The sequence below is a fragment of the Octodon degus genome, unplaced genomic scaffold (assembly GCF_000260255.1).
Source record: "Octodon degus isolate 3935 unplaced genomic scaffold, OctDeg1.0 scaffold00197, whole genome shotgun sequence".
NCBI classification, from domain to species: domain Eukaryota; kingdom Metazoa; phylum Chordata; class Mammalia; order Rodentia; family Octodontidae; genus Octodon; species Octodon degus.
In genome coordinates, this window is record NW_004524773.1 from 2,600,411 (window position 1) to 2,628,131 (window position 27,721).

The following is a 27,721-nucleotide window of genomic DNA, read 5'->3' on the forward strand; positions in this document are numbered from 1 at the left end:
AACACTCATGCATATGGGCAAAAACTCGAGGACTGTATTTGTTACTAATTGTATAACAGGTTATTTTAGTTTCTATTCTGTGGAAAGTGTAAAGCATTCCAACAAAGGGTTTTAATGTAGACCTTTTTTTGCACCCATGCTGTTGATTGCTAAATGTAAGTCTGATCATGACACTGAATAAATGTCTTAAAAAAAAAAAAAGAGGTCTCCATGCACGCAGGCCCAAAGAGAATAAAAAAGGCAATGCAATCAAAGTAAGGTTGAGATCTGGAATTTCTTGAACTTAGTGCCCAGTGCAGGCCAGTTTCCTTTTAGTATCTGCATTATTCGCTCACGCATCATTTGCCATTTTATAATCTGCTTCTCCTTTCTCCCTACTTCTCTTTTATAGAGCATTTTCTTGGAATACGTAGTTTGCTTTGGTTGAGTTTATTTGCGTATTTGGCACATTTGAAAGATAATTTTCTAGGAAATAAATCAATTAGGATGAGGACAAGGTCGACTAGTAGTGGAGGATTAATTCAGTTTGGTCATTCAAGACTATAGTGGTTATCCAAGCACTCTCCAGCCTCGCTAGAAGGGCTGTCCCGACAGAAGATTCGGGATGTGTAGTCCAGCATTCAGTACGTTAGCATTTTCTGTTTGTAACATTTTGGCTGCATGAAAGCAGAGATGGGAACCCCTCTTCCTTGCGGAGCCGCCTGTGAAACACAAGCGGGACCTCCGACAGGCGTCACTTCCGTTCGGGGAGGTGACGGGGCGCAGAGAATTCTGGGAAGTGTAGTTTGGGCGCCCTGGAGAGCCGGGTAATTTCCGCAGCAGGGGGCCGAGGCCACCTCCCCGCTCCGGCCGGGAATCTGGGAAGCGTAGTCCCTGCCGTCTCCGCAGCGAGGCCACTTCCGTCCCGGTCAGGTATGCGAGGCTGCGGCCTGCGCTGCTCCAGAAAGGTGAGCTGTCCTGTAGGCGCATTTGCTCCCGGCGTCTGCGCGGATCTTTCCTCCTTTTGCTCGGGGCCAGTGGCAACCAGGCAGGCGACCCGGGGGAAGAGAATTCGCGTGCGGGGAGATGCGGTGTTTGCGGTCCCTTTGAATGGACTTGCACTGTGTGCGGCGGCTGGCGGCGCATCCCTGCTTGGGCCGGGACCTGCGTAGTACCGACGGGGCTCTTGGGATACTGTTCAACTTTTGCTCTTCTTTAAAATGCTCTTAGTACTCGCCTAAGTGTTTGCTGTACAAGGGGTTGAACCCAGACCCTTTGCACTAAGCTACATCCCCAACCGTACCCTCTTTCTGAGACAGGTTCTCTTGAAGTCGCTCCGTTTCTCAGGCCGGGCTCAAACATGATTCTCCTGCCTCATCCTCCCCGAGTGCAAAGATGTACAGGCTTGCAGCACTACGCCTGCAGGGCTCCTACGACTGATTTTGAAAACAGAATCAAGCGCTTGGTAGAAGATGCAACAGGTTACTTGTTACTAGCACTCTGTAATTTTTTGAGAAGCACTCAGTTCCTTGGAAGCCTCAGTGTACATAGAATGGGGTCAGAGAGTCAGTTGCAGCATCCCTGGCCTCTCTCTAATCCCTGAAGGAAGTGGGGCTGTACCGGAATCCCTTATTCGAATGACTTTATACTTTTTTTAAAAAATGTGTTTGGTACAGGGTCCCAATATGCAGGTCGGACTCCTAATGATCTTCCTGTTTTCAGCCTCCCCAGCACTGGGATTATAGGCGTGCGCCACCTGCCTGGTCTCCGTGGCCAGCTCAGTGTGCCCGGGATTGGTGGGGCATGTGGTGCTGGTGATCAAACCCCAGTACCTGTGCTTGCCTAAGCAGTCACTTAGCCCACTGAGCTATCTTGCCGGGCCATGACTTTATTCTTTCAATAGAGAGGGTCACTCCTAGCTGTTACTGGGATTTCCATTGTAATTGATGGGGATGTTCGGATGGATGATCTGATTTCTCACCTCTTTTCCTTTTACAGCCTAGATTTAGAGGTGAGAATGACCCTTTGGCTTCAGGCAGTAGTCTTACCTGAGTAGAATTTAGCATCTTTTCTTCCCCCAGGTCCTAGGCTCCTTAGCAGTGGGGTTGTAGGTATGGGCCACTATGACTAGTTCTATGTTGGTTTAGTTCTTAACACTTCTTCTTCTTCTTTTTTTTTTTTTTTTTCTTTTTTTTTGGTGGAACTGGGGATTGAACTCAGGCCCTTGCGCTTGCCAGGGAAGTGCTTATTCCACTGAGCCATCTCCCTGGCCCCATAGTTCTTAACACTTCTGCCATCTTGCACCTCCCCTGGTACATGTGTGACTCTACCACCTGGTGGCTTTGACCAATATAGTTTTTAAGAGGTGGCCAGCCAAATAGCTCAGCGGATTAAAGAGCCTGAAAGCAGGTGTGGGGGCCTACCTTGCTCTCCCCACCCCCAGGGGCGCGATAAGACAGCAATTGAGACTGTGCACACCAGTAATCCCAGCTCTTGGGAGACTGTAAACAGGCAGATTACTACGAGTCCGATCTATTAGTGAGACCCTGAACACCTTGCAGACTGTTCCCTAAAATCCAAAAAAGAAGAAGAAGAAGAAGAAGAAGAAGAAGAAGAAGAAGAAGAAGAAGAAGAAGAAGAAGAAGAAGGAGAAGAAGTAAAATCATACATGGGACAGTGATGCATGTACTGCTGGTGGTTCAGGTCACCTGTCTTGTGAAAGTGTTTTGTATCAGATTGAAAAGGTCTGTTTGGATTTTTGTAGAGTCACAAAAACGGTGTTAATGAGATTTGACTTTTTGATAAGATTATTTTTAGTCATCTGCAATTTAATTATGTTGGAAATATGTGTGGTTCACATTTTGATTATAGAAATGATTACCTATTGTAGAGATTAAGAAAATATATAAAATGTAAAGAAGAAATGTTATTACTCATGAACACAAAGGGTACCAGTGATAACAATATTAGTATTTTCATGGTCCTATTCAGTAGACTTAGCTGTGGATTTTTACCTAAGTTTTACAGAATAGGTTTTATTTTTCCCTTGTGTTTTATCACTATGGAAATTTATTTTATTTTATTTATTTATTTATTTATATTTATTTATTTATTTATTTATTTATTTTGGTGGAACCAGGGATTGAACTCAGACCCTTGTGCTTGCCAAGGAAGCACTTATTCCACTGAGCCATCTCCCCAGCTCTCACTATGGAAATTTATAAGAATAGCCCTAACCTTCCCTTCTCCTCCGCTTCCTCCCATCCATATATATGAATGATTCTACTGCAGTGTAATCTTCACAAACCAGTGCTATTTTGCCTCCTATGTTTAGGTTGAATTCATTAAGAAGCATTATAAAATCTAATTAAAGCTAATTCTCACACCAATCCAATATTCAGTAGTAATGATCAAGGGTACTTCTTATTCAAAAGCATTTCAGTCTTAGCCTTGAGGGGAAAGGAGTCACAATAAACTATTGTTTTTTGGGCTGTTGAACTCTTGCATGGTAGGCAAGTGAGGATTCTTCTACTACTGACAAAATTCACAAAACCGATGATGGTTAAGTCTGTGAGAGTGAGTGCAGCTCGCTGTTGACAGACTGTAGTGGGTCAGTTGCACGTGATTAAAATACTCTCAGCATGGGCTGGCCAGATAGCTCAGCAGATTAAAGTGCCTGCTTAGGCAGATGCAGGGACTGAGTTTGATCCCTGATGTGCCATGCCAGCCTTGGTCCCAGGGCACGTTGAGATGGCCCTTGAGCCTGGGTGTGATGGCGCACGCTTGTAATCCCAGCACTTGGGAGGCTGAAAACAAGAGGATTGCTATGAGTCCAATCTGTGTAGTGAGACCCTGTAGACACTGTACTGAATATGTTTGAAAAAAAATATTGTCAGCAAGTTGCTGCTGATGAATAGCGTGGTGAACAGCCACAGGCTCCAAGCCTGGTTCCTAACAAGCCCTACCAATCTGTCCACTTGGCCATTTTCTGCCCCAGAGTATTTTAGCATTATCAATTTTAGCACAGGTTAACAGATTAAGTGTGATTATGCTGTTTGAGCGAGTATTACTTTTCAACTCCTTTGGAAATATTTTACTGTGGTTCTCACAGACTATTCCTAGAGCCTCATTCTTTAGTCACCTGAAACTTGGCATTGAGTCCTTGAATAAGTAACAACTGAGCAACAGCTGTCGTCGTCAAGGGCCAAACACAATTTAGCAAAATCTTTTATATTTTAATGAACTATAGTGCTGTTTCTGTTGTCATCAACTCTTAGAGCAACCATTCTTGCCCAAAGCCGCACAATGATAAGCAACATTATTTTTTTCTGGATGCATCCCTTTGCCTGCTACAATCAAACATGATCCAGTCAACTCATTGCTGGTAAATTATTTTCCTGGCTTAGACGAGAAGTAGATGCTGAATATCCGAATATCCAGATCTTGCCTTGTTTGCAGCTTCATTGTCATTGTTGGGTTTTGTGAAAAAATTCTTCTATGTTGAAACGTTTCATTTGAAATTTTCAGATTTGCCCAAGTATTGCTTTATTCTGAGTTATTTGGGAGGAATGCTGACGTTGTTGACATACATTGTATTCTTTTAGTGTGGCTATGTTGTCATTTTACAAGAAGCAAAAGCTTTGGCCTCTAATTGAATAACTGATGTCCTCACCATTGTGCCTTAGAAGTATGACAAAACCTTTTTCTCTGATGAATATATACTGACAGCAAAAAACTACAACATGGGGTAAAGCAGTACAAGTAGTACTTCAAATGCTGTTCAGTTAGCCTCATTTTAACACAACTGAGTTACCCCAGTCCTGGGTCCTGTGCTTGTATTGTACTTAGCTGCAGTACAGAGAAATGGGAGCATCCCGTGTGGTCCCTGTCACAATCTCAGAGCTCAGCTGCTTTAATCAGATACGCATTAGGCAGCCACATACATGTTTTAGCCAAGAAGGACCATAATCAGACATCAATTGTATCCAACAGGTAAAGAACCAAGACTATTACGTAGATTGACCACTGTTTAGATGCATATGAAACAAGAATTGCCCCTTTGTTTTTAATTATTTTGTGGTTTGCAGTACTGGGGAAGGAACCCAAGGTCCCTTGTAGTTGCTAGGTATGTTGCACTGTGAACAAAGGCATAATGGGGCCACTGTTGGGTCCCAGGGAGAAACGATGACAGGATGAGGAACGTATAGACAGAGACAAAAACTGAGGTCAGGTGGAGGTCTTCTGTCTCTCGGTGGGAGGAGAAGAACTGCACAAGCACTGTAGGGGCATTTATTTACACTCTTCACAAAGTTAGTATCATGTACACAAGGTTACCTAGTGACTAAAAATTGGAATTGTCCGAGTCAAGATATTTTTCTCAAGACTGGACGTATCCTGACTGCTCTAGCCAGTTTGGCCTTGTCTTGTTCCCACACATATGACCAGTTTCTAGCTTTAGCCACTCCCTCCAGGCTACCAAGTCAGGTGAAATTGAAGCAATAGGGATGCTTATTCCTGCCTGGGAGCAGGTGGGCCAAGGGCAGTTAGAGCACTGTCTCTGAGGAACCAGCTGGGGAAGCCTTTATAGGGCTGTTTGCATAGGGGAGGGCTATGGCAGGGAGGAGGAGTGGGAAATTTTTAGTCTGGGTCTGGGCAGTTGGGAATCTTGGTGACAGCCATGTCTTGTAGGTGTGGCTGTGTAGGACAGTTGTTTGTTATCTCCTTTGGCAAGCTCTAGCTGTCTGTTATCTCTTTGTCTCTCTCAGCAGCAGTCAGCAGCTCTGCTTAGGGAGCTTTATTCTTCTCTGTTGGGTGGGGCTAGTCACTCCCAGGCTGTCTTTTAATTTTGAGCCCCTCAGTAGTTAGTGAACCCCTGCTTGTAAAAGCTGGTGAGGCAGGTCTTAAGTAGGAGCCTTCTTCACGGTGCGCGTGAGTCTGCAGAGGCATCCACAGCACACGCTGCTGCCCTTTCCTCCTAGCGACAGCTCCAGGAGCGTCTTACAGTATTGATGGGGAGCTGGGAATCAGGAGGCCTGGCTCCTGGGCTTTGCCCTGTTCCTGGCTGTGGGTCCCCTGACAGTTTCCTTAAAAGCTGTTAATTGTTTGGACGCAGCTTGCAAATTGCCTGTGTTCATCCCGTGGTCTGTGGTTTGCAGCTGTCTCTGCAAACTCTGGTCACCTGTAGGGATTTCATAAAAATGCTTGGATAGGTCCTGGTTTATGTATCTACCACTAGACTCTGGGCATTGATAATGTTTTTGAAAACTCCCAGGTCTTGCCAGTGACCTAACAGACTGAGAGCCTTGATCCTAGAAATTGAGAGCAGAGTCTGGGCTAATTATCCTGCCTATTTTGCTGGCTAAATGGATAATTATGAGCAAACAACTTAAAATCTTGATGTCTCAGTTTTGCTATTGTGCCACCTCCTGGGGCATTGTGAGTATTAAATGAGGCACTTCCTCTAAAGCTCATGCTTTGGCTTTTGGCTTCTCTCCACCGTGCACCTTCCTCTTTTGCTGCAGGGACTGAAGGGGAAAAAAAAGAAAAAAAGATTCATTCTGCTCTAGCACTCCGGAGAGTGCCCGTCTGAGTTCAGATCTCGGTCAGGTCAGGAGGTCTCGGAATCCCATCGAGCCCCTCCGCCCATCTCCCTCATGTGCTCTACTCTGGCATTTATCCAGGAACTACATCCTTTTTAGGAGATAGTTAGAAAATGTGATATGTGAAAGAAAACACCATTCTTTCTCTACTGTTGCAAAGCCAAAATGTTGGTGCACATTCTGTGGATTGTCCAGCCGTGCCTGTGTGGGTGGGACGGTAGAGAGAGAGGAGTTTCTTGGCCGCAGACCTCTGTCCAAGGTGCTCAGAGGCTCTGCTGGATCCTGTTCATAATTCACTTTTTTTTTCTTCTTTCTTAGTTCATTCTTTTCCACCAGTGGCCTTGAAGTCAACCCAAAATATTTGTAATGTAACAAACCCTGAGGAAAAACACAAAATTAAACTTCCGGTCTTCAGATCCCTCCCAGGGTCAGCACTGAGCAGCTCTGCACAGGCGAGCACACCTAACCCTGTGGGTCAGACAGGGTTCTTCTCACCTGTGTGATCTGGTCAAGGTGAGGCAGATCTCATCTTTTAACATCAGAAATACACAGTAGTCAAGGACCAGCGAGATAGCTCAGCGGACTAAGGGCCTGCTTAGGCAAGCGTGGGGAACCAGAGTTTGATCCCGGGTCCCTCTTGCCATGCAGGCCCCACTCCCAGGACACACTGAGCCAGCAAATGAGCCTGGGCATGGTGGCACAGGCCTGTAATCCCAGCACTAGGGAGGCTTAAAACAGGAGGATCATTACGAGTCTGAGCTGCATAGTGAGACCCTGCACAAAATGCATTAAAAAAAAAAGAAAAAGAAACATACAGTAGTAGCAGCGGTAGAGTACTTGGCCCTAGCGTACTCCAGGCCCTGGGTTCTATTCCTAGCACTGCAACCCCCCCGCAAGATTTCATCTTATTTTGTTGTATTGATATGGGGTGTATCTGTTGTGGGTATGAACCTTCCTCTGCTTCAGGAAGAACATTAACCAACCTTTGGAGTAAAGGATGATTTTCCTTGGACAGAGCAAAAATTACTGCATCCAGCAGAAGTCTTACAAAATATATTTTCAAGGGCAGTTTTGTGATGTGGAATAGGGTCTGCTTCTCTGCAGCTGCAGGGAAATAGAGCCCTGGTGTTTTATGACAGCTTTCCGTCCTTCTCACGTGCAGCCCTGACAGCAGCCCTGTCATGTGGGCACTATCCGTCATCCTAACAGCAGTCCTGCGATATTAGCTCTATACTGATCCCAAGGTGCAGGTGCAGCAGGTGGCAGCACCGGGTTCTGAACGCAGGTCTTTATGGCTGGCATCCACCTTTAACCCCTGCGCTTCACTGCTGCACCTTTTCCAGGTTTCCTGGGGTCAATAGTGGACAGCTGGGAGCCACGCTGGGTACAGCTGTGCAGGCCCCTTGTCCCCAAGTGCTCAGGGTACACTTGCCTTTCATTCATGGCTTCTTTCCTGTTACCCTGTCCTGCCTTCTCAGGTCTCTGCCTGTCCCTAGAAAAAGGAGGAGAAAATGACCAAATTCCAGGTGAGTTGATTTTCATTTCTGCCATTTATGGCTCATTTTTCAGAGGACACACACACACACACACACACACACACTCCTAGCCAAAATTAAGAATGGCAACATTGCAACATTCTTTTGACACTATTTACTGTCAATTACTCTTGGCTTTTGTTTTGTCCTTTAACTTTCTTTTTCTTCATTTTTTTTTTTTTTTTGCTTTTTGAGACAGTGTTGTGCTATGTGTCTCAGGCTGGCCTCGAACTTAGCTGTGCTGCACATGGCTGGCCTTGAGTGCAGAGTGATCCTCCTGCCTCAGCCTCTCATGGCTGAGAGTAACACATGTGCCTTCCACGCCTGGCTTCTTCTTAGCTTTTGGCATTTTTATTTTACAAATAATAGTATGAAAGAGAATAGAAATTTTAAATTCTCATGCATTATTGTGCTAACTCTCTTGGGTTTTTTCATAGTTATTTTAAAATATACCTTCATAAATGTACTTGCAATAATAAGTATTATTTTAAATTGGAGAGGTTTTTGCTTCAAATAATAACGTTTTTATTATCTAATATTATTTCAGTATACTGTTATTATTCCCACCATTACCTTTTTCTTTAGATTATTTCCCACTCACAAGCTTTCAAATTCCTGAGGATCCTTACAGTTATGCACTGCATCAGCAGTTTTCCTACATATAATCTTTACGTAAAAAGCTATTTTGAGAGAATTCAATTTTCTTGTCTCTAATATTCTAAAGACTTTAAAAAAAAAAAAAATTCCACCCCCAAGTGATGCCTTTGGAACTTTGTAAAAAGAATACCTAAAGTACAGTTTTGTCTAACAAAATCATACTGAAGCCAAATTTGAAAAAAAAAAAAATCTCATACAAGAAGAGTTAGATAATTTCATCCCAGTACCTGAAGCTTTTTCTCTGTGTGTTGTGGATGTGTGCTTTGTTATTCATGAATTAATTTATTATCTCACAAAGGTGATTGATTTAGTATTTTTTAAGTCATACTGTAGGACTGGTAGGACTTTTTTTTTTTTTTTTTTTTTTTTTTTTCGTACTGTGGATTGAACTCAGGACCTGTCACTTGCTAGGCAGGTGCTTATGCCACTGAACTAGCTTCCAGGTCCTGAAAGAGACTTTTTTTTTTTTTTTTTTTTTTTTTTTTGGTGGAACCGGGGATTGAACTCAGGCCCTTGCGCTTGCCAGGGAAGTGCTTATTCTACTGAGCCATCTTCCTGGCCCCAGAAAGAGACTTTTTAATCTGTCCTTATAGTCATAGTTCCAAGCAACTGAGTCGGAGCTTGAGGGCATTTGCACTGTTCCCATGAAGATCAGAGATTCTGGTTCTCAAAGACAAGGGTCCAGCCAGCTCAGAGCCTTCCCCTTCTGGTCAGCAGAGTCAGTAGGCCCCTAGCGGTAATGACACAAAATTGCAGCGCAAACCAGACCTGGATTCATTCAGCGGGAGCTTGGCATGCAATTTGGACTAATATTTCCATCGTACCTGGAAATAAAGACTTTTGTGCACCTAAATGAATATTATTTTTTAAGTATCAGTATTATTTATTTATTTATTTATTTATTTATTTATTTTGGAACCAGGGATTGAACTCGGGCTCTTGTGCTCACCAGGCAAGCGCTTATTCTACTGAGCCATCATCTCCCCGGCCCCCAAATGAATATTATTATAAAATAAGAAATAAACAGCAAACATAAAGAGTCATATTTATAACTACTCAACTTTGAGAATTAAAAAAAAAAGTTAGTTGTTACTTTCCAAATTTACTTCTGAGATTATTAAAGGTTTATGTCCATTTGTTTACAGTATTATCTAGTGTTGGAACAGTATAGAATTAATATTTTTTTTTTTTTGGAACCAGGGATTGAACTCAGGTCCTTGCACTTGCCGGGGAAGCGCTTATTCCACTGAGCCATATCCCCGGCCCTAGAATTAATATTTTATTGGAGGAAGACTTAGTTTGAACACATGGGGGAAGGTTTTCACAGCTGCCTTAATGGTTTCAAAATGTCAAAAGTCACCGTTCTTCACCATGGTCCTTTCTCCTTTCTGGTATTTATTTTGAAGAGATAGCCAGCAGATTTCCAGGGACTGAGAACTATGTAAAAGGGTATTTTCTGCACTAGTTTTTATACTATGTAATCTAAAACTAAACAAGTATGTATTAATTAAATCAGTTCATTATAGTGTAGATCATGAGTTCCTTGAATGACTAGCCCTAAAATGGGATGAAAATAATGCTCATGAGGTGACAACTGCTAGCTGACCTTTTTGGGCAGTTCCTGTGTGACAGGGGCTGTTCCTAAATGCTCCTCATTTTATCCCTGGGACTCTGTGGTACACGGATCAGCCTATAAATGAGAGAAGGAGAAACTTGTCCATGATCACAAACCTGCTAGCGTAGGGCAGAACATCTGGATGTGAACACAGGCTGTCAGCCTCCAGATGTGGCACAAAGGCAGAAGAATACATTGGCAGGTTAAGTAAGCACTGTATTCACGTAAAAGGGGGGAAACAGACCAACAGGCACATGTCTAATAGCATGTAAAATACCCACAGCCCAGGATCAGTGGAGCTCCAGGGTGTGCGTTTAGGAATGCCAACAAAAGGCAGAAAATGCAAGGACTTCTCCCTTTGTCTTTTTTTTTTTTTTTTTTTTTTCCAAAACTGGGGATTAGAACTCAGGCCCTTGTGCTTGCCAGGGAATCTGTTATTCTGAGCCATCTCCTCAGCCCCTCCTTTGTTGGCTGGAACCAGCAGTATGAAGGGCAAACCAGAGACATCTACTTAAATTTGATCTGAGCCTCCGAGAATCCAAAGTAACTTTCCCCGCTTTACGCTTTCTCAGCCCTCACCCCGTTCCATAAACAGTCTGTATGTGTTTGATGTGGTAGGAGATGGTGACCTTCAGGGACGTGGCTGTGGTCTTCAGCGAGGAGGAGCTGGGGCTGCTGGACTCGGCCCAGAGGAAGCTGTACCGAGACGTGATGCTGGAGAACTTTAGGAACCTGCTCTCCGTGGGTGAGGACAGCTCGCTGTGTGACCCGTGGTGCCCCCTGGGTGTCTCTATAGGCTCAGCTGTTGGAGGCCCTGGGCTTCTTGAAGTCCTCTAAGAGGGGTGCCCGAAGGGCCTGGACCCCCATGCAGCGCAGATGGGAGGTTTCCGATTGTTCTTTCCAGGCCAGAGTCTCCCTTTTGAGCTATAAATGGACAAATTAGGGTCCTGCTCCATCGGTTTGTCATGGGTTAGCTTAGTTCTAGTTTTGTTTTATTAGGGCACCAGTAACTATTAATTTGATTTGTGGAAAGCATTATTGTTTTTTCTTTAATAGTATATTTAGGGGCCGGAGAGATAGCTGAGCAACATAAGCCCTTGACTGGCAAGAGCAAGGTCCTGAGTTCGATCCCCGGTACCAAAAATAAAAACAAAAAACCATATATTTGTAGGGCCGGGGAGATAGCTCAGTAGAATAAGTGATTTCCTGGCAAGCACAGAGTCCTGAGTTCAATCCCCAGTACCACAAGAAAAAACAGAACGGGCTGGTGAGATGGCTCAGTGGTCTAAAGCACCTACTTAGAACAAGCTTAGCAAAGCACAGGGACTGCGGTTCAATCCCCCAGCACCACATGCCAGCCAGCCCCGCCCCCTGGTGGGCTGAGCTGGCCACACACACACACAAATAAATAATTTTTTTTTAAAAAAAGAAAAAACAAAATGGTATATTTATAAACAATTTCGAATTTTCAGAAAACTTATAAAAATAAATGAGCTGGAATACCTACATGGCTTTATCTGGATTCACTCATAGGATCATTTTTGCTTTTTCTCTCCATATATGTATAAGTAAAGACATATATTTTTATGATTTTTTTTTCTGAATCTTTGAGGGTAATTTACATACATGGCCCTGTGTCCCTTTGTTTCTAAATACTTCAGTGTATATGCAGAGTTTGGGAGTCTTTAAAACCACCCTTCTGATACCAACTGCAAATTTGGAGGGCCCCAAGACCACTCTCAGGCCTGACAAGACACTAGAGGGACTCAGAACTTACTGCATGGCATTGCCTTCATAGGTGTGGGGTAGTGCGGGGAAAGGAGACAGATCAAGCTCCGCAAGGGAGGAAGCCCGTGGGGCAGGCCTGGACCAGACCTGACGCTTCCACTTAGCCTCTTTTTGGGGAGCTAATTATTTCATGTCAAAGTTGTTTCCTTTTGGCTCTTCTGAAGTGGCTTCTACCTGTGGAACGTGCTCTGAGAAATCCTCAGCACAGTGGTCTAGGCTCACCTTTTACTTACCTCAACCCTGGACTCAACCATGTCTATTGTCAGGAAATGGTATTTAACAAAAGGATCTGGATGCTGTGGGCATTGCCACTGTGATATCTTGGGTTCTTATATTCCTGGGATAAAAGTCAGAAGAGTGTGTGTGTGTGTGTGTGTGTGTGCGCGCGCGCGCACACACACACAATACATATATATTTATTTGTACATGAATACGCAGCTATCCATGTAATTTTTAGGTAAGTGAATAAATGTTCAGTTTAATTCAAAATAGAAATACTACAATTAGATTGCTATATCATTTTTTACTCATGAGATTGACAAAAATTCAAAACTTAACACTACTCTGTTGGCACACTATAAAGCATTCTCACATTGAAAATACAGAATGAGACAACCCGCAGGAAGGGGCCAGGCGCTGTCAACAAGCTGTGTGCCTGTTGGTCCTCAGTGATCCATTTTGGGGAATTCTCCTCAAAGACAGCCACCAGTGAAAAGGCACTAATAGTACACTACAATTCGGGTAAGCAAGAACAGCAAATGAGTAAATGTGGATCTGCTTATCTTTAGAAACATGGTAAGGAAAGATTAACCAGAGTCAGGAGGCTGGTTTCTTATACTGGGCGGCAGGTAACAGGTGGAGGGGATGTCACAGGATGCCACGTTTGGCTGTGTGTTCCTTATTAGCTAGTTTTGACAAAGTGAGTATCATCAGACTTCGTTATCTTGCTCTCTTTCCTTCCTTTTTTTTTTTTTAACAGCACATCAGCCCTTCAAACCAGACCTGATAGCCCATTTGGAGAGAGAAGAAAAGGTTTTCATGGTGGAGACAGAAACCCAAAGATATGAATATCCAGGTGAGACTGTGCGGCAGGAACAGCACAGTGCGAGCCCCTTAAAGGCCTAGGGCAGGGCGTGTGGCTTTCGCTTTCCTCCCCAGCGCTGCCACGTCACAGATAGCGAAGAGCCTGTTAGGCCCTGCCGCGTCTGCCCCTGACCCCCAGCCTTCCCTAGTTACCTGCTGCTGCTCTTTCTGCCTGCTCTGTCTGTCCCAGCTGCACTGCGGCAGGCTGCCTGTCAGACCCGTGAGCTCCGCTGTGCGTCAGGTTCGTGACTAGCTTTTCTGTCTGCCTCGACTGGATGAATCCCATAATAGATGCCTGGGCTTTGCCATCTTCAGCCCACTTCAGACAGATGAGAGGTCCAGAACAAACTGTCACTGAGGGACACTACAGAACATTGGCTGTCGTCTGACGAGTGCCTCTCCTGAGTGTTCAGCATCCTTGCATATGCATACGTGGGTGGCCACTACAGCTAAAAGGCAGGAATAGCCACGTAGCTAAAGTAAACATCAAAAAGCAGTCAGTCACAACACTTTCTACCTTTCTTGTGCAGGTGAGACCCTAGAGTTCGTAGGCCCAGCTTCTTGTCTTCCTGTTCTTGCATCTGTCCTCAGCAGCCTCTTGACATAGCTTCAGTCTTGAAGGAGAATTTTCAAGTTGAACATTTCCTTGTGTCCAAATAATTTGGTGGTGTTTCTTGAGTCTTTTGGACTGTAATGTCAGATGTTGTTGTGACAGCTATTTAGCTAAGGTTGCTCCTGGGTAGGAAAAAGAATTTCAGAATGAATGAATCCACTTCTGTGATTTTCATTTCTGCCTCAGTTAGTTTTCTTTTGTCATAAATGGTATGGTACCTTTTCCCACAAATTTTTTTCTCTGAAGATCCAGACAGTAAATAACTTTAGGCTTTGCCAGCCACATACGTTTTTTGTCGCATGCCCTTTGTTTTTGTTACACTTAAAAATGTAAAAACTCACCAGGTGCAGCAGCACACACCTATAGTCCCAGATACTTAGGAAGTGGAAGCAGGAGGATTCTGTGAGCCCAGGACTCCAGGACCAGCCTGGGCAACATAGTGAGACCCCATTTCAAGAAGATAAACAGAAAATAGAAAACCTAATGTTAGGTCAAGGGCTGTATAAAAAAATAGGCTTAGACTATAGTATGCCGTCTCCTTTTCGGATTCCAGCAGCACCAATACAACGTCGCATTTAATTTTTTTACATACACTGCTACCATCTCTACCTGAAGTTAGTGACAAATTATGACCAGATACACTTTTATTTTTAATACATTATTTTTTCTCCTTCTCATGCTTTGGGGGGAAATCCTTCCCAGTCTAAAGTTGTAATTTTTGTGAGTGTGGTTTGTGGCTACATAATATTACAATCTGTAACTAGAACGTGTGTCCTTTTGCTATTTCCTACTCGGGAAGCATTAGTTTATTTCATTTCTTAAATAATATAAGCCATACAACAATAAAACCTCTCAATTCAAATGCCCTATCAAAAATTCAGAGAATAAACCCAAACCTTACACAGAACGCAGCGGCTGGGGTTCAATCCCTGGCATGCCGTGCTGGCCTTGCCTGCGGAGTGTGCTGAGATGGTGATTGAGACTGGGTGTAGTGGCACACTCCTGTAATCCCAGCACTTGGGAGGCTGAAAACAGGAGAACCACTATGAGTCTGATCTATGTAGTGAGACCCTATAGACCCTGTCCTAAGTACAGAAAAAAAAAAAAGATAAAATGCAGATTCTTACAGGCACTCTTGTGGAGGGGATCCCTTCTAGGACAGCAAATTTCCCAGGCTGCAGCCCACCCATCCCTTCCTAAGTCAGCATCCACATCTTTCCTCCCTACATTACCTCTTCCCAGGCCAGGCAAGGACTGTTCAGCGGGAGAGAAACAAGAATGATAAAGATTGGCACTTTCATTCTCTCCATCTGCTATTCAAAAATAAGGAACATTCTTTCTCCATTTTTATGCCCTATGGTTAGCTGTTACATCAACAACCTAATCCAGACTTTGGACAATTGTCAGACCTTTGTTCTCATCACAGTCTAGTTGTGATTTCCTGCTGGTGAACGTCGCCACCTGAGAGGTGAGGAGGTTGCGCTCTTGTGCTGCATTGAGGGAGAGAAGGAATATTCCTCAAGTAGAAAACCACTCCCTGTTTTAAATCATCAGCCTCAGAGGTACAGGCCTACTTTGAGTTTTCTCAACTTACATATCTGAACTTCCTATTTGAACCTTGTAATTGTTTAATGACCTTGGACCTTCCTTAACTCCTCAGACCAGTGATTCTTTAGTCCTTTTGGCCCTGACGGGGTCCTGTAGCCCACCCCCAGCTACTTAGCAGATACAAGTGTTTCATTCAGTGAGATGCCTCACCTGTTCCTCTCACTTCTGTCTTTTAATATTCGGGGTCACAACATGCCAAGTTGATTTTGAGCCTTGCTAGTGGTTCCCCACCATTCGTGTTCTCAAGCTGCACAGACCGAACGTTCCAGCTGTCTCTACCCAACAGTATCCTCTGATGTCTTTCCCAAAGTACAGCCTACTTGATAGGCCACTAACTTTTGTATTCTCTTTTGGAAAGTAGTTTTTTAACTTTTTAAAAAATTTATATAAGACAGATGATTTGACATCTGTGTCTACCCACTTTTCTGAGAGTTAGCCCCTAGGAATTTCTCATCTTAAATTCCACATCTTAGGGTGCCGGGCTAGCTCAGTCGGTAGAGCATGAGAGTCTTCAATTCCTCATCTTTCCAGAGATGAAGGGAATGACCCTGTTTTTCTTCCTTTATCCCTCTAATATTGTAGAATCCACTGGTTCGAGAAGAACTTTAATCTCTTTTATATACTGGAGAGATTATTGTATCATATATTATATACTAATTTTTTTTTTAATTTTTATTTATGTGTGTGTGTGTGTGTGTGTGTGTGTGTGGCCAGCTCAGCCCACCAGGGGGCGGGGCTGGCTGGCATGTGGTGCTGGGGGATTGAACCGCGGTCCCTGTGTTTTGCTAAGCTTGTTCTAAGTAGGCGCTTTAGACCACTGAGCCATCTCACCAGCCCCCTATATACTAATTTTTATTGAAACAATTGCTTTGTTTTTTATTTGGGCCAGGGAGCTAGCTGAATGGAATAAGTGTTTACCTGACAAGCTCAGTGTCCTGAGTTCAATCCCTGGTACCAGGAAACAAAAAACAAAAAACAGGCCACTTCTTTGTTTTCTTTTGTAGTGCTGGGAATTGAACCCAGTGCCTTCCTGCACTCCTAGTCCTGATTAAATTTTTTTATTTTGAGACAAGGTCAAAAAAAAAAAAAAAAGAAAAGATAGGGTCTTGCTAAGTCACTAAATTGCCAGGACTGGGCTTAAGCTTGAGCTCTTCCGCCTGCCTCAGCCTCCCAGAATGCTGGGTTTACAGACCTGCACCAGCAAGGCTGGCTGCAACAGCTGCTTTGTGAGAAGCTTCCTTCATGCCAGTCCCAAAAGACTTGACATTAAATTGTGTGTTTGTGGATATTTGTTGGGCATTTTTGATGACACTAAAAACTATAAGCCTCAACTAACTAGCTGGAAGCCCAGACTTCTTGTTCTGTAGGCTATTTATCTAACAAGCCTCCCTATAATGCATCCTTTTGGTTTATTGTTAGGTGGTAAAATATTAATGCTGTAACTAAAAGCTTTGCTTGGGAGCAGGGAGAGGCATCAGTAAAGTATGTTTTAAAAATACCCAAATGAGTACTTTTGGACCACTGCTGTCCCACAGTTGGTGCCCTGTCCCAGTGCTGTCACTGACCTAAGAGCTGTCACTGGGGGACTTTTTTCTCTGCTTTTTCTGAAGTTTGGGGATAGGATGGGTCTTATAGATAAAACTGTTCAAGGAAAAATACACAATTTTCTATAATTAAATCATTTATTTATTTATTTATTTATTTATTTATTTGGTACAGGGTGTCACTACGCAGCTCAGACTCATAGTGATCCTCCTGTTTTCAGTTGACCCAGCGCTGGGATCACAGGGGCGCGCCGCCGCGCCCACCTGGTCTTTTGAATTGAATCCTGTAACAGTGTTTCATATTCTGATCCGCACCAGGCTTCTTGTTAGTGGTCAAATATCTTTTCAAAGGAATTAAAAATGATAGTGGTTTATGGCGATTTAGAAGAGATTATTGTCAAGATAAATAGCTCCTTAGAGACCAGGAATCCTGATGCCTCAAGTGTAGGTTAAAGGTCTGTGTTCCCCTGCTTCAGCATGGCATTTTACACATAATTGGCTTACAGACAAAAACATGATCATGCTCATGTGCTAAAGAAAAGAGAAAAAGTTATCAGGGCAAAAGGTATTTGTCTGCTTCTAGCCACTGTTATTCTTTCCAAGTCGAGAATATTCCCTTTGGTTTTCTCTCTTGAGTCTTTAGGCCGCCTGTGATAATGTGCTTACGCTTTTTCTAGGTCTTTAGAATGGGATCAGTCGCCATATTTGTCATCTAGTGGCTGTCTTACGGTTTTGATGCATATGGATAGCCCGAATTTTGTCCATCCTACTTATATCACTACATAGCCAAAAGAGGCATTTTTTCTAAGGATTCTTAAAACTAGTACATGAATTCTCTTTTAGTCATTTGATTTCATGTTACAACCTAAGCATAAAATTTTGAAATCTCTTGAGTAAAGCATTTACTTTTGCATCTGCCTTTTTTTTTTTTTTTTTTTTTTTTGTGGTACTGGGGATTGAACTCAGGACCCTGCGCTTGCCAGGCAAGCACTTATTCTACTGAGCTATCTCCCCGGGCCCTGTGCACCTGTCTTAATTCTCTTTATCCTTTATAGGAAGCAACATTCAACAGAAGGAACAGATTCAAGAAGTGAGATTAAGCTACCTTGCCCCAAAAGAGCCTTCCTCCTGTCAGACCTGGAAGCAAGCTGTGAGTGGGTTAGTCAGGTGTCGAGATTCCATGATAAACTTTCAGGGAAGGAATTTTCAGTTGCAAAAGCAAGGCGATCCTCCCTGCGAGATGTGGGCAGGCATGCCAATCCAGATTTCCGAAGATGGGAATTATATAGTGACTCCTGTAGTGGATGATTCCAGTTATGTAAAAAATTGTGAATTTTCATGCTTGAGAGCCCAGCACTCTTGGAGGAAAATAAATCTGGCTGAGGCCCATAATCCTCAGTGTAAGTGTCAACAAATTTCCATGAAAAATAATTTCTGTAAGTGTGAGAGTATCTGTTGGATTTCACATCACAGTGGTAATCCAGGAGTACACAGAAATGTAAAAAATTGCAGTCGCAGTGACTGTGCAGAAGATATCATGGACGGATCGTTTCTTACTCAGAACTTGATCCAGGCAGAGCAGAAGCCCTGCCCATGTACTGAGTACAGAGCAGACTTCCGACATGGCTACAGCTCTGATGCTCAGCAGCAGCTGCACCCAGCAGGAGCACCCTGTGTATACAGACCGCGTGGGAGGGGCTGTAATTCCACGTCAGTTCTTCACAGTCATCGAAGTTTCCAGAGAGATGAAGATGATATTGGGAGTTTACGGCTACTGTCCCATCAGAGAGCGTGTACAGAGGAGAAATCGTGTGTGTGTGGTGAACATGGCAGGAACATCAGTCGGCACTCTTCTCTGAGCTCTTCCGAACTCGCCCACACAGGAGAAGTATCCCCAGGGTGCGAAGTTTGTGAGAAAGCCTTCAGTTGTAGTTTAGACCTCAGTAATAATTTTAGGTTACATACTAGGGAGGAATCCTGTGAATATGAGGAGAATGGGGGCATTTTTAATCAGAATTCATGTCTCTGGAGTCATCAACATCAGAATTTCCACACTGAAGAGAAACTGTACACCACTGTGGAGTATGGAAAGAGTTTAATTTGTAGTTCAAACCTTAATGGTCAGTGTAGAATTCACAGGGAAGAGAATCCCTGTAATCCGGAGGAGTGTGGTAATGACTTCAGCCTGGCCTCACATTTTCAGGGCTTTCAGATAGCTCACCCCAGGGAACAGCCATATAAACATTATGTATACAGTAGCAGCTTTATTCAAAATTCATATATTCAAGACCATCAGAAGATTCATATTAGAGAAAAACCTTATAAGGAGTATGGAAATGGCTTTGACTGGAGTTTGAAACTTAAAAATCATCAGAAAGCCCATGCTGGACAGAAGCCATACAAATGCAACGTGTGTGGCAAAAGCTTTAGTCATAGATCGGTTCTTAATGTTCATCAGAGAGTCCACACAGGAGAAAAGCCTTATAAATGTGAGGAGTGTGATAAGGGATTCAGTCGGAGTTCATACCTTCAAGCCCATCAGAGAGTCCACTCTGGGGAAAAACCATACAAATGTGAGGAATGTGGGAAGGGCTTCAGTCGGAATTCCTACCTTCAAGGCCATCAGCGAGTACACACTGGAGAGAAACCATATAAATGTAAGGAGTGTGGTAAAGGTTTCAGTCGGAGTTCACACCTCCAAGGCCATCAGAGAGTTCACACTGGAGAAAAACCATTCAAATGTGAGGAATGTGGGAAGGGCTTCAGTTGGAGCTTTAATCTTCAAATTCACCAACGGGTTCACACAGGAGAAAAACCTTACAAATGTGGAGAATGTGGTAAAGGCTTCAGTAAAGCCTCAACTCTTCTGGCCCATCAGAGAGTCCACACAGGTGAGAAGCCATACCAGTGTAATGAGTGTGGTAAGAGCTTCAGTCAGAGATCATACCTGCAAAGTCATCAGAGTGTCCACTCTGGAGAGAGACCATACATATGTGAGGTATGTGGGAAGGGCTTCAGTCAGAGAGCATATCTGCAAGGGCATCAGAGAGTCCACACTAGAGTGAAACCATACAAATGTGAGCTGTGCGGGAAGGGCTTTAGTCAGAGTTCGCGGCTTGAAGCACATCAGAGGGTGCACACAGGAGGAAAACCATACAAATGTGAGATGTGTACAAAGGGCTTTAGTGAGAGTTCACGCCTTCAAGCACATCAGAGGATTCATGCAGAAGGGAGACCCTATAAATGTGAACAATGTGGTAAGGGTTTCAGTGGGTACTCAAGTCTTCAGGCCCATCACAGAGTCCACACTGGGGAGAAACCGTACAAATGTGAGGTGTGTGGGAAGGGCTTCAGTCAGAGATCTAATCTTCAAGCCCATCAGAGAGTCCACACAGGGGAGAAACCATATAAATGCGATGCGTGTGGGAAGGGTTTCCGTTGGAGCTCAGGCCTTCTAATTCACCAAAGAGTCCACAATGGTGATAAATTCTATAAAAATGAAGAGTATAGTAAGGTTTATTCTTCCTCAGAGAGTCTACATGGAAATGAAGTCTTGTAAAATGATGTCCTGGTTTGTTTTGAAGTCTTCAAGAGGGAACTGAAAATTTCTGGTCACTAGCTAGAGTGCTTTTGGCATATGTGCTAAAGTGAGCACACTAGGGTTCTTTTAGTAGAAAAAAATTTTTTTTCAATGAAAATAATGTTTTCAACTTCAGTGTCTGATGGTTAGGAGGCCATACAACAGAGACGTTTGTGAGAGGAGTTCCATGATACATTTTGTCAAAACTTTACTAAGTTTCTACATGAGAACTAGGGCTTCTAAATATGAATGTGGTCAAGAATTCAACAAAATTATAATGATGAACTCGCCTAACTCTTATATCAAGTGGAATATAAGCTTGATGATCAAAAGGGTTTTGCCCACTGTTAAGTCCACAAAACCATGAAATTTGCAAATCACAAGAGGTACTCAGTACTTCTTTCTAAATGACTAAAGTATGTAAAAGTATATTTGAAAATTTTATTCAGCTAATTTCAAAAACTCATTGAATGGATTTGGAGGAGGAATTTTGCAAATGCTCTCAATATTACCTCAAGTAAATATTTGAAATGTAGAGCATCCAACATTGCAGCCTGAAATAACATGAATTTGTTGTACCCTTGATGGAATTCATTGCCATCATTTGTCCCATCCTAAGGAGGCACGAGCTGAATTTCTTAATATGTGGTCTCCTATGTACTACAGAGTCAAGTTAAGTTTACCTGTGTGTGTGTGTGTGTGTGTGTGTGTGTGTGTGTGTGTGTACATGTATGCACTTTAAATGACAATACAAACTGATAAAGTTTCTGAATAATGGCAAAAAATGGAATGCTGCATTTTACATAATTATGTTTTTACTTCTGCCTTCTGTATTAAGGCAGAGTTTTACTATAACATTTGGAAAATGTCAGAAGTGTTACTAATGACAAATAGTTTTAAATAAATGTCAAAGTTACAATGCTTAGTGATTTACTGTCTGTATTTCCTTTAAACTGCATTTATCTGACTGATTTGTAAGTGTAGGCTTTGTCCAGTCCAAACCTTCTTAGGCGGGATTTATAACAAACTTGAAGGACTACATTTCCACCTCCACAGTTTTCCCATTCACATAAAGGGAAGAATCTTGAATTAAAATTTTTTTGAGACATTTTTTAATTATTAGGCTAGTATTGCCATTTTATTTACTGGTCTCTACAAGAAAATTATTTTATTGGTAGGATTGAAAAGGACGAGCTTATCAAAATCTGCATGTAGGGCTGGGGAGATAGCTTGGCAGTGTAAGCGCCTGCCTGGCAAGTGCAAAGACTGGAGTTTGATCCCTGGTACTGCATGCCAAGCTGACCTGAAGCTGGGTGTGGTGGCACACATCTGTAATCCCAGTGCTGGGGAACTGGGAGAAGGATCACTAGGAGTCTGAACTGCATTGAAAGACCCTGTATCAAATAGTTTTTTTTAAAAATTTCAAAATCTGCATATACAGAAATGTCAACAGGAACACATTCTGAGAAATGTCATTGTGTGAACGTCACAGAGTTTACTTAAACTCAGAAGGCTCTAACATTGCAAAATCATACAGTCTTGTGCAGCTAGCATTATGTTTGCAATTACTGACTGAAATGTTATATGGTGCATGATTATATCAAAAATAAAGTGTGCATACCTACCAGGGAGTCAAAAATAATAATTTTTTTTTCAGAACCGGGGATTTCCATATTGAAAGTAGCATTTTCCCCTTGATTAGGAGGGAGGTACCACCACGCCTGGTCTCAGTGGCCAGCTCAACGTGCCTGGGGGCGGGGCCAGCATGGCATGTGGTGCCAGAGATCCAACCCCGGCCCCTGTGCTTGCCTAAGCAGGTGCTTAGTCTGCTGAGCTATCTTGCTAGCCTTCTATTAGCATTTTCATAGGCAAATTGAAGCAAAAGGATAGCCTCACCCTGAAGATGGCTAACCTGTCTCCGGATGGCCCTGTTGCAATCAGTCAACGAATTTCACAGAGGCCTCCTGTGGGCCCTGCTTGATCTCCAGAAATGACTGTGATTTAGGGTACCTGTTGTGGGAATGGGCGCTGGACTTGAACTGTGGGTAGATCTTCTCCCTTGTAGCAGCTGAGAAGTGATTTGTATTCCTGCAAACACATTCTTTTGTTTTGTTTTTCAGCCTTTGTTCTTCACAAAGGTCATCAAACTCAGTTCTCCATAGCAAATATTGCGTGATTTTGAAGCAGGTCTTTATTAAGGCACTTCAATCCCTGGGCGCCATGTGGTACTGACTTCCTGGAGCAGTAATCAGCCTTCAGGCATGGGTCTAGTTGGCCCATTTTCTTTGATACTCTTTTCTTTTTTGTCTTTTTGAGACAGGATCTCACTATGCAGTTCAGGCTGGCCTTGCGCTCACTTTGTAGCCCAGGCTCGTCTTGAACTCACAACAATCCTCCTGCCTCAGCCTCCGGAGTGCTGGGACTACAGGCTCTGATACTCTTTTTGATCTCTTTGTAGACTTCAAGTTGAAGGGTATGCATCCCATTTTGTATTTGCACTGGGAAAGCTATGATTGCCCCACCCCAGCAGCCTCCCTCAGGCAGTCTGTAAGTGCAGATTGGGAAATGAAGATAGCGCTGGTGAAGGTGGAGGAGCTGGCCCTCCTTTAAGATCTACTGGGCTAGTCGGGGGCACAGTTGGCAGTTGGGGGACGGTGGGCTTACTAGCTGACCGATTGGCCTTTTTAGCTTCCTTCTGATGAACAGGGACTAGCACAGTGCAACCAAGACCCCAGGCTGGCCAAGGGTACCCTTTTCCTTGTCCTTGAGCCCTCTTCAGATTTTCCCCACTCTGCCCCATATTTCGAGATCTAAGTTATGCACCATGGTCAGGAAACCATGGTTTATGCTTAAGTGCAAACTCTAAAAGTTTAACAAGCTATTTTTCAGTCACCAAAGCATTGAATGCCTTCAACCGTGGACTCAAAAACCTTGATGTAACTCTTTGACTCTCTTGGTAGTGACTACCCCATTGTTAGCCTGACTGAAAAACCATCCCAATGGTGCAGAAAGGCCCTAACTAACGAGCTACTTAATGAACTCTTCTTTCACTTTCCTTTGGCTTAGTCACTCACTGTCACAGCAGCTTTTGGTCCCTATTTGGTCGCCACTTGCTAGTTTCAGGCCAGCAAATCCTGGTACAAATGACAACTTGAGAGACAGAGAATTTCTTTGAGGAAGGGCCGAGAAATCCACCAAAATGGAGCCCCAAATTGACTTGAAATCCAAGGTTTACTGAGGAACACCAAAGCATAGAGTTCTGCTACGCACAGATGTTTGTTTTAGACTAGGAAGGCAGGTAGCAAGGCCTGATGACAGTTTGCCTGAATAACTTGTTTCATCATCCCCCAGAGAGCTTCCTTGCTTTCCCTGTAAGGCCCATCTCTTCTTGGGTTGGCACAACAGCCCATCTTCAAGATGGGCTCCTTGGAGTTACAGGCTTCTGCCACCAGAGTCAACCTGAGCAGATATTGACCCACTGGGTGTCACAAAGCACAAAAATATGAATTAAAATGAAGACACAGAGCCAGGAATATACCTTGGTGCCATAAGTGCCTATCTGGCAAGTGCAAGGTCCTGAGTTCAATCCCCAGTACAAGTAAAATAAAATAAAAAGACAGCATGTCAAAATGTGTGGGATGCGGCTACAGAAGTTCTTAGAAGGAACTGATAGCATTCGGTGGTTACATTAGAAATCATGAAAGTTCTGAAATCAATTATCTAGGCCTCCACCAAGGAGGGCAATATTTGTTCTGCTTTTTAAAAAATGTATTTGGCACAGGGTCTCTCCACAGCTCACGGGCCCTTGTTCTGCATTCTCTTTCCATACTTGACATCACCCTGTGTAAGGGTCTAGTCGCCGCGAAGGAAGACCCCAAGAGTCGGTCTCTCATGCAAATCGCAAAGGGAAAGTTTTATTATCTACGTATAAGTAGGGCGGTCTGAACACGCAGGAACAGAGCGTGCCTTCAGTGTAGCAGGCATAGTTTTTAAAGACAAAAAGCACAATATGGGGAGGGAGCAAGCAAGGTACAGAAGCAGATCGCATTGGTTAGTTTAGGTAGACCTTTAAAATAATTGGTGGGTTTGAGAATATGTGACTTTTTAAGGAAACTAAGAGGGGGTAGGTAAAGGGTAACTATGAGCTAATCCCGTGGCTCTGGGGGTATGTTGAGATCAGGTGGGTTTAGCTGGACATTGCGACCTTTTCTGAAGAATGTCCTAAGCCTGGAGGTAATGTTCTTTTCAGTTTGGCCTGAGGTTTTATGATTCCATCTGGAGTTTCTGAAGTATGGGTTACTCAAGCCCTATGACTATAAACTGGTAGGTAATCTCTTTTAACTGGAGTTTGAACTTTAAAAATTATTTGGGCCTTACACCTGATTTTCATTTTAGCCATTCTAATAAGTGTGTAGCTTTATCTTATTGCAGTTTTAACTTGCATTTTCTAGTCATCAGTGACACTAAGCATAATATTGTATGTTTGCCATACATACATATTCCATGATAAAGTGCTCATTTAAAATGTGCAAGGAACCAGGAGAAGAATAAATCAAACCCCAAGAAAGTAGAATGAAGAAGTAAAAGAACAGACACCTGTGAATGCAAAAATATAATGTCAATACAGAAAACAAGCCAAAACCTGATTCTTTGAAAAATTTAAATATCGTTAAAATGGAAACACTTCTAGGTAGACAACAACAAGAAAGGAGAAGCTACACATTACCATGTTAAGAATGAATAAATCGGGGCTGGTGAGATGGCTCAGTGGTCTAAAGCACCAACTTAGAACAAGCTTAGCAAAGCACAGGGACTGCAGTTCAATCCCCCAGCACCACATGCCAGCCAGCCCCGCCCCCTGGTGGGCTGAGCTGGCCACACACACACACACACACACACACACACACACACAGATTTTTCCTGAAAGTACACCTTTCACAGCAGTCTTAAAGTTTGCCGCAGAAGAATTTAAAGTTCCTGCAGCAACAGGTGCAATTATTACCAATGATGGAATAGGAATAAATCCTGCACAGCCTGCTGGAAATGTTTTTCTGAAGCATGGTTCAGGACTGCAAATGATCCCTAGAGATTGTGTTGGAAGTTGCTAATATCTACTGGGAACATATGATTACCTTTCAGAATAAAAATTGCTATTTAGTGAAAACAGGCTTTTAGCACACAATGAAGACACCCAAGAGTCAAGGAAACAATGAGTGGTGGCTCTTGTCCCTTCTTGTTTTTGCGTTCTTCATGCCAAGAGGAAGAGCCTATGCGTGAACAGTGCCACTGCCATGGAAAGTCATGCTGTGGTGACTGCCACTTCACCAGTAGGGAGTTCATTGGTGGCATGTGGATCATGCAACTATTTTTTTACCTGAAAAATAGTTCTGATGATTTTATGTGAGTACATTTGGAAAATTAAAATTTCCTAAATGTTATGTAATTGTCTCTGAGTTAAAAATGTACGAAGATTGATTATGGATCATAGATGGCAGTTTGCTTGATAGAATGTTATAGACTCATAGATAGATTCTTAAATATACATTTTGTGATAAGTATAATAGACCTACCAATGAATATTTAACTGTTTTTGTCATGTATAGCTTAAGTTTTCAAGCTTAATGAGTCATATAAGTTTTAATTAAATATCAAAGAACCAGAAATTTTTAAAAAATGAATAAATCACTATGGATCCTCTTACTATCTACCAACACTAGGATTTCCTTTATGGCAACTAATTAGGACACTGACACTTTGTCACTTTGAGTTAGGCAGAGTGCCTAGCATGATCTATAAAAGGAAATTTAAGTTTAAACTTGATTAAAAGAAAACTTCAGGGCCGGAGAGATAGCTTAGCAGCCTAAGCGCCTGCCTGGCAAGTGCAAGGACCTGAGTTCAATACTTGTTACTGCATGCTGTGCTGGCTGTGGAACTCCAGATGTGCCGAGCTGACCCCAGAACTGGGTGTGGTGGTGATGCACACCTGTAATCCCAGCACTGGGGAGGCTGAGACAGGAGGATCACTATGAGTCTGAACTGCATAGTGAGACATTGGATCAAATAAATAAAGTTTTTAAAAATAAAATAAAACTTCAAAAGACATTATTATGAAAGTGAAGCTTTCAGAAAGACGGGAAAAATAGTTGCAATATAAGACTTGTAACCGGAATAATATAAAGAACTCTCGGGGCCGGGGAGATGGCTCAGTGGAATAAGCACCTCCCTGGCAGGCGCAAGGGCCTGAGTTCAATCCCCAGCTCCACCAAAATAAATAAATACATAAAATAAAATAAAAACAGCCCCCCAAATAAAACAATTTAAGGGGGCCGGGGAGATGGCTCAGTGGAATAAGCACCTCCCTGGCAAGTTCAAGGGCCTGAGTTCAATCCCTAGTTCTGAAAAAAAAAAGTAAATAAATTAAAAAACAAAGAACTCTTAAAACTCAAGAAGTCACCATGTAAAAAACACAAACATTTAAAAGTGAATTTTAAGCAAGAAAGATAGGCAATTTGGAGGGTGCATGACTGATTAAACCCAGGGCCCTTACACTGAGCTATGTCTTCAGTCCTTTTTATTTTCAAACAGGGTCCTGCTAAGTTGCTGATTTTCCCAGGCTAAGCTTGGATTTGTAACCATTTTGCCTCAGCCTTCCAGAGTGTTGGGATAGCAGGCATGAGCCACCTTGCCCGGCAGAAGCAAACATTTTTTTTTTTTTTTTTTTTTTTTCAGAACCGGGGATTGAACTCAGGCCCTTGCACTTGCCAGGGAAGCACTTATTCTACTGAGCTATCTCCCCGGCCCCAGAAGCAAACATTTTATATGAGCACTTTATCATGGAATATGTATGTATGGCAAACATACAATATTACACTCAATGTCACTGATGACTAGAAAATGCAAGTTAAAACTTCAATAAGATAAAGCTACATACTTATTAGAATGGCTCAAATGAAAAGCAGGGTGATGTCAAGTATGGAAAGAGAATGCAGAACAAGGGCCCATGAGCTGCGGAGAGACCCTGTGCCAAATACATTTTTAAAAAAGCAGAACAAATATTGCCCTCAGCCATTGCTGTAGAAATGCAAATTGTTACAGCCATTCTGAAACCATATAACTATAT

At 42.9% G+C, this 27,721-nt stretch overlaps 1 protein-coding gene across 1 annotated transcript in view; it reads left to right on the forward strand.

Moving 5' to 3' along the window:
* Window positions 1-902: 902 nt before the first annotated feature.
* Znf112 (zinc finger protein 112) overlaps window positions 903-27,721 on the forward strand; it is a 51,689-nt gene continuing 24,870 nt past the window's right edge. Inside the window, 4 exon segments of the mRNA XM_012517628.2 lie at window positions 903-947; window positions 11,004-11,130; window positions 13,153-13,248; window positions 18,077-20,576. Of these exon segments, the coding sequence (XP_012373082.2) occupies window positions 915-947; window positions 11,004-11,130; window positions 13,153-13,248; window positions 18,077-20,576 (2,756 nt within the window). The 5' untranslated portion in view covers window positions 903-914.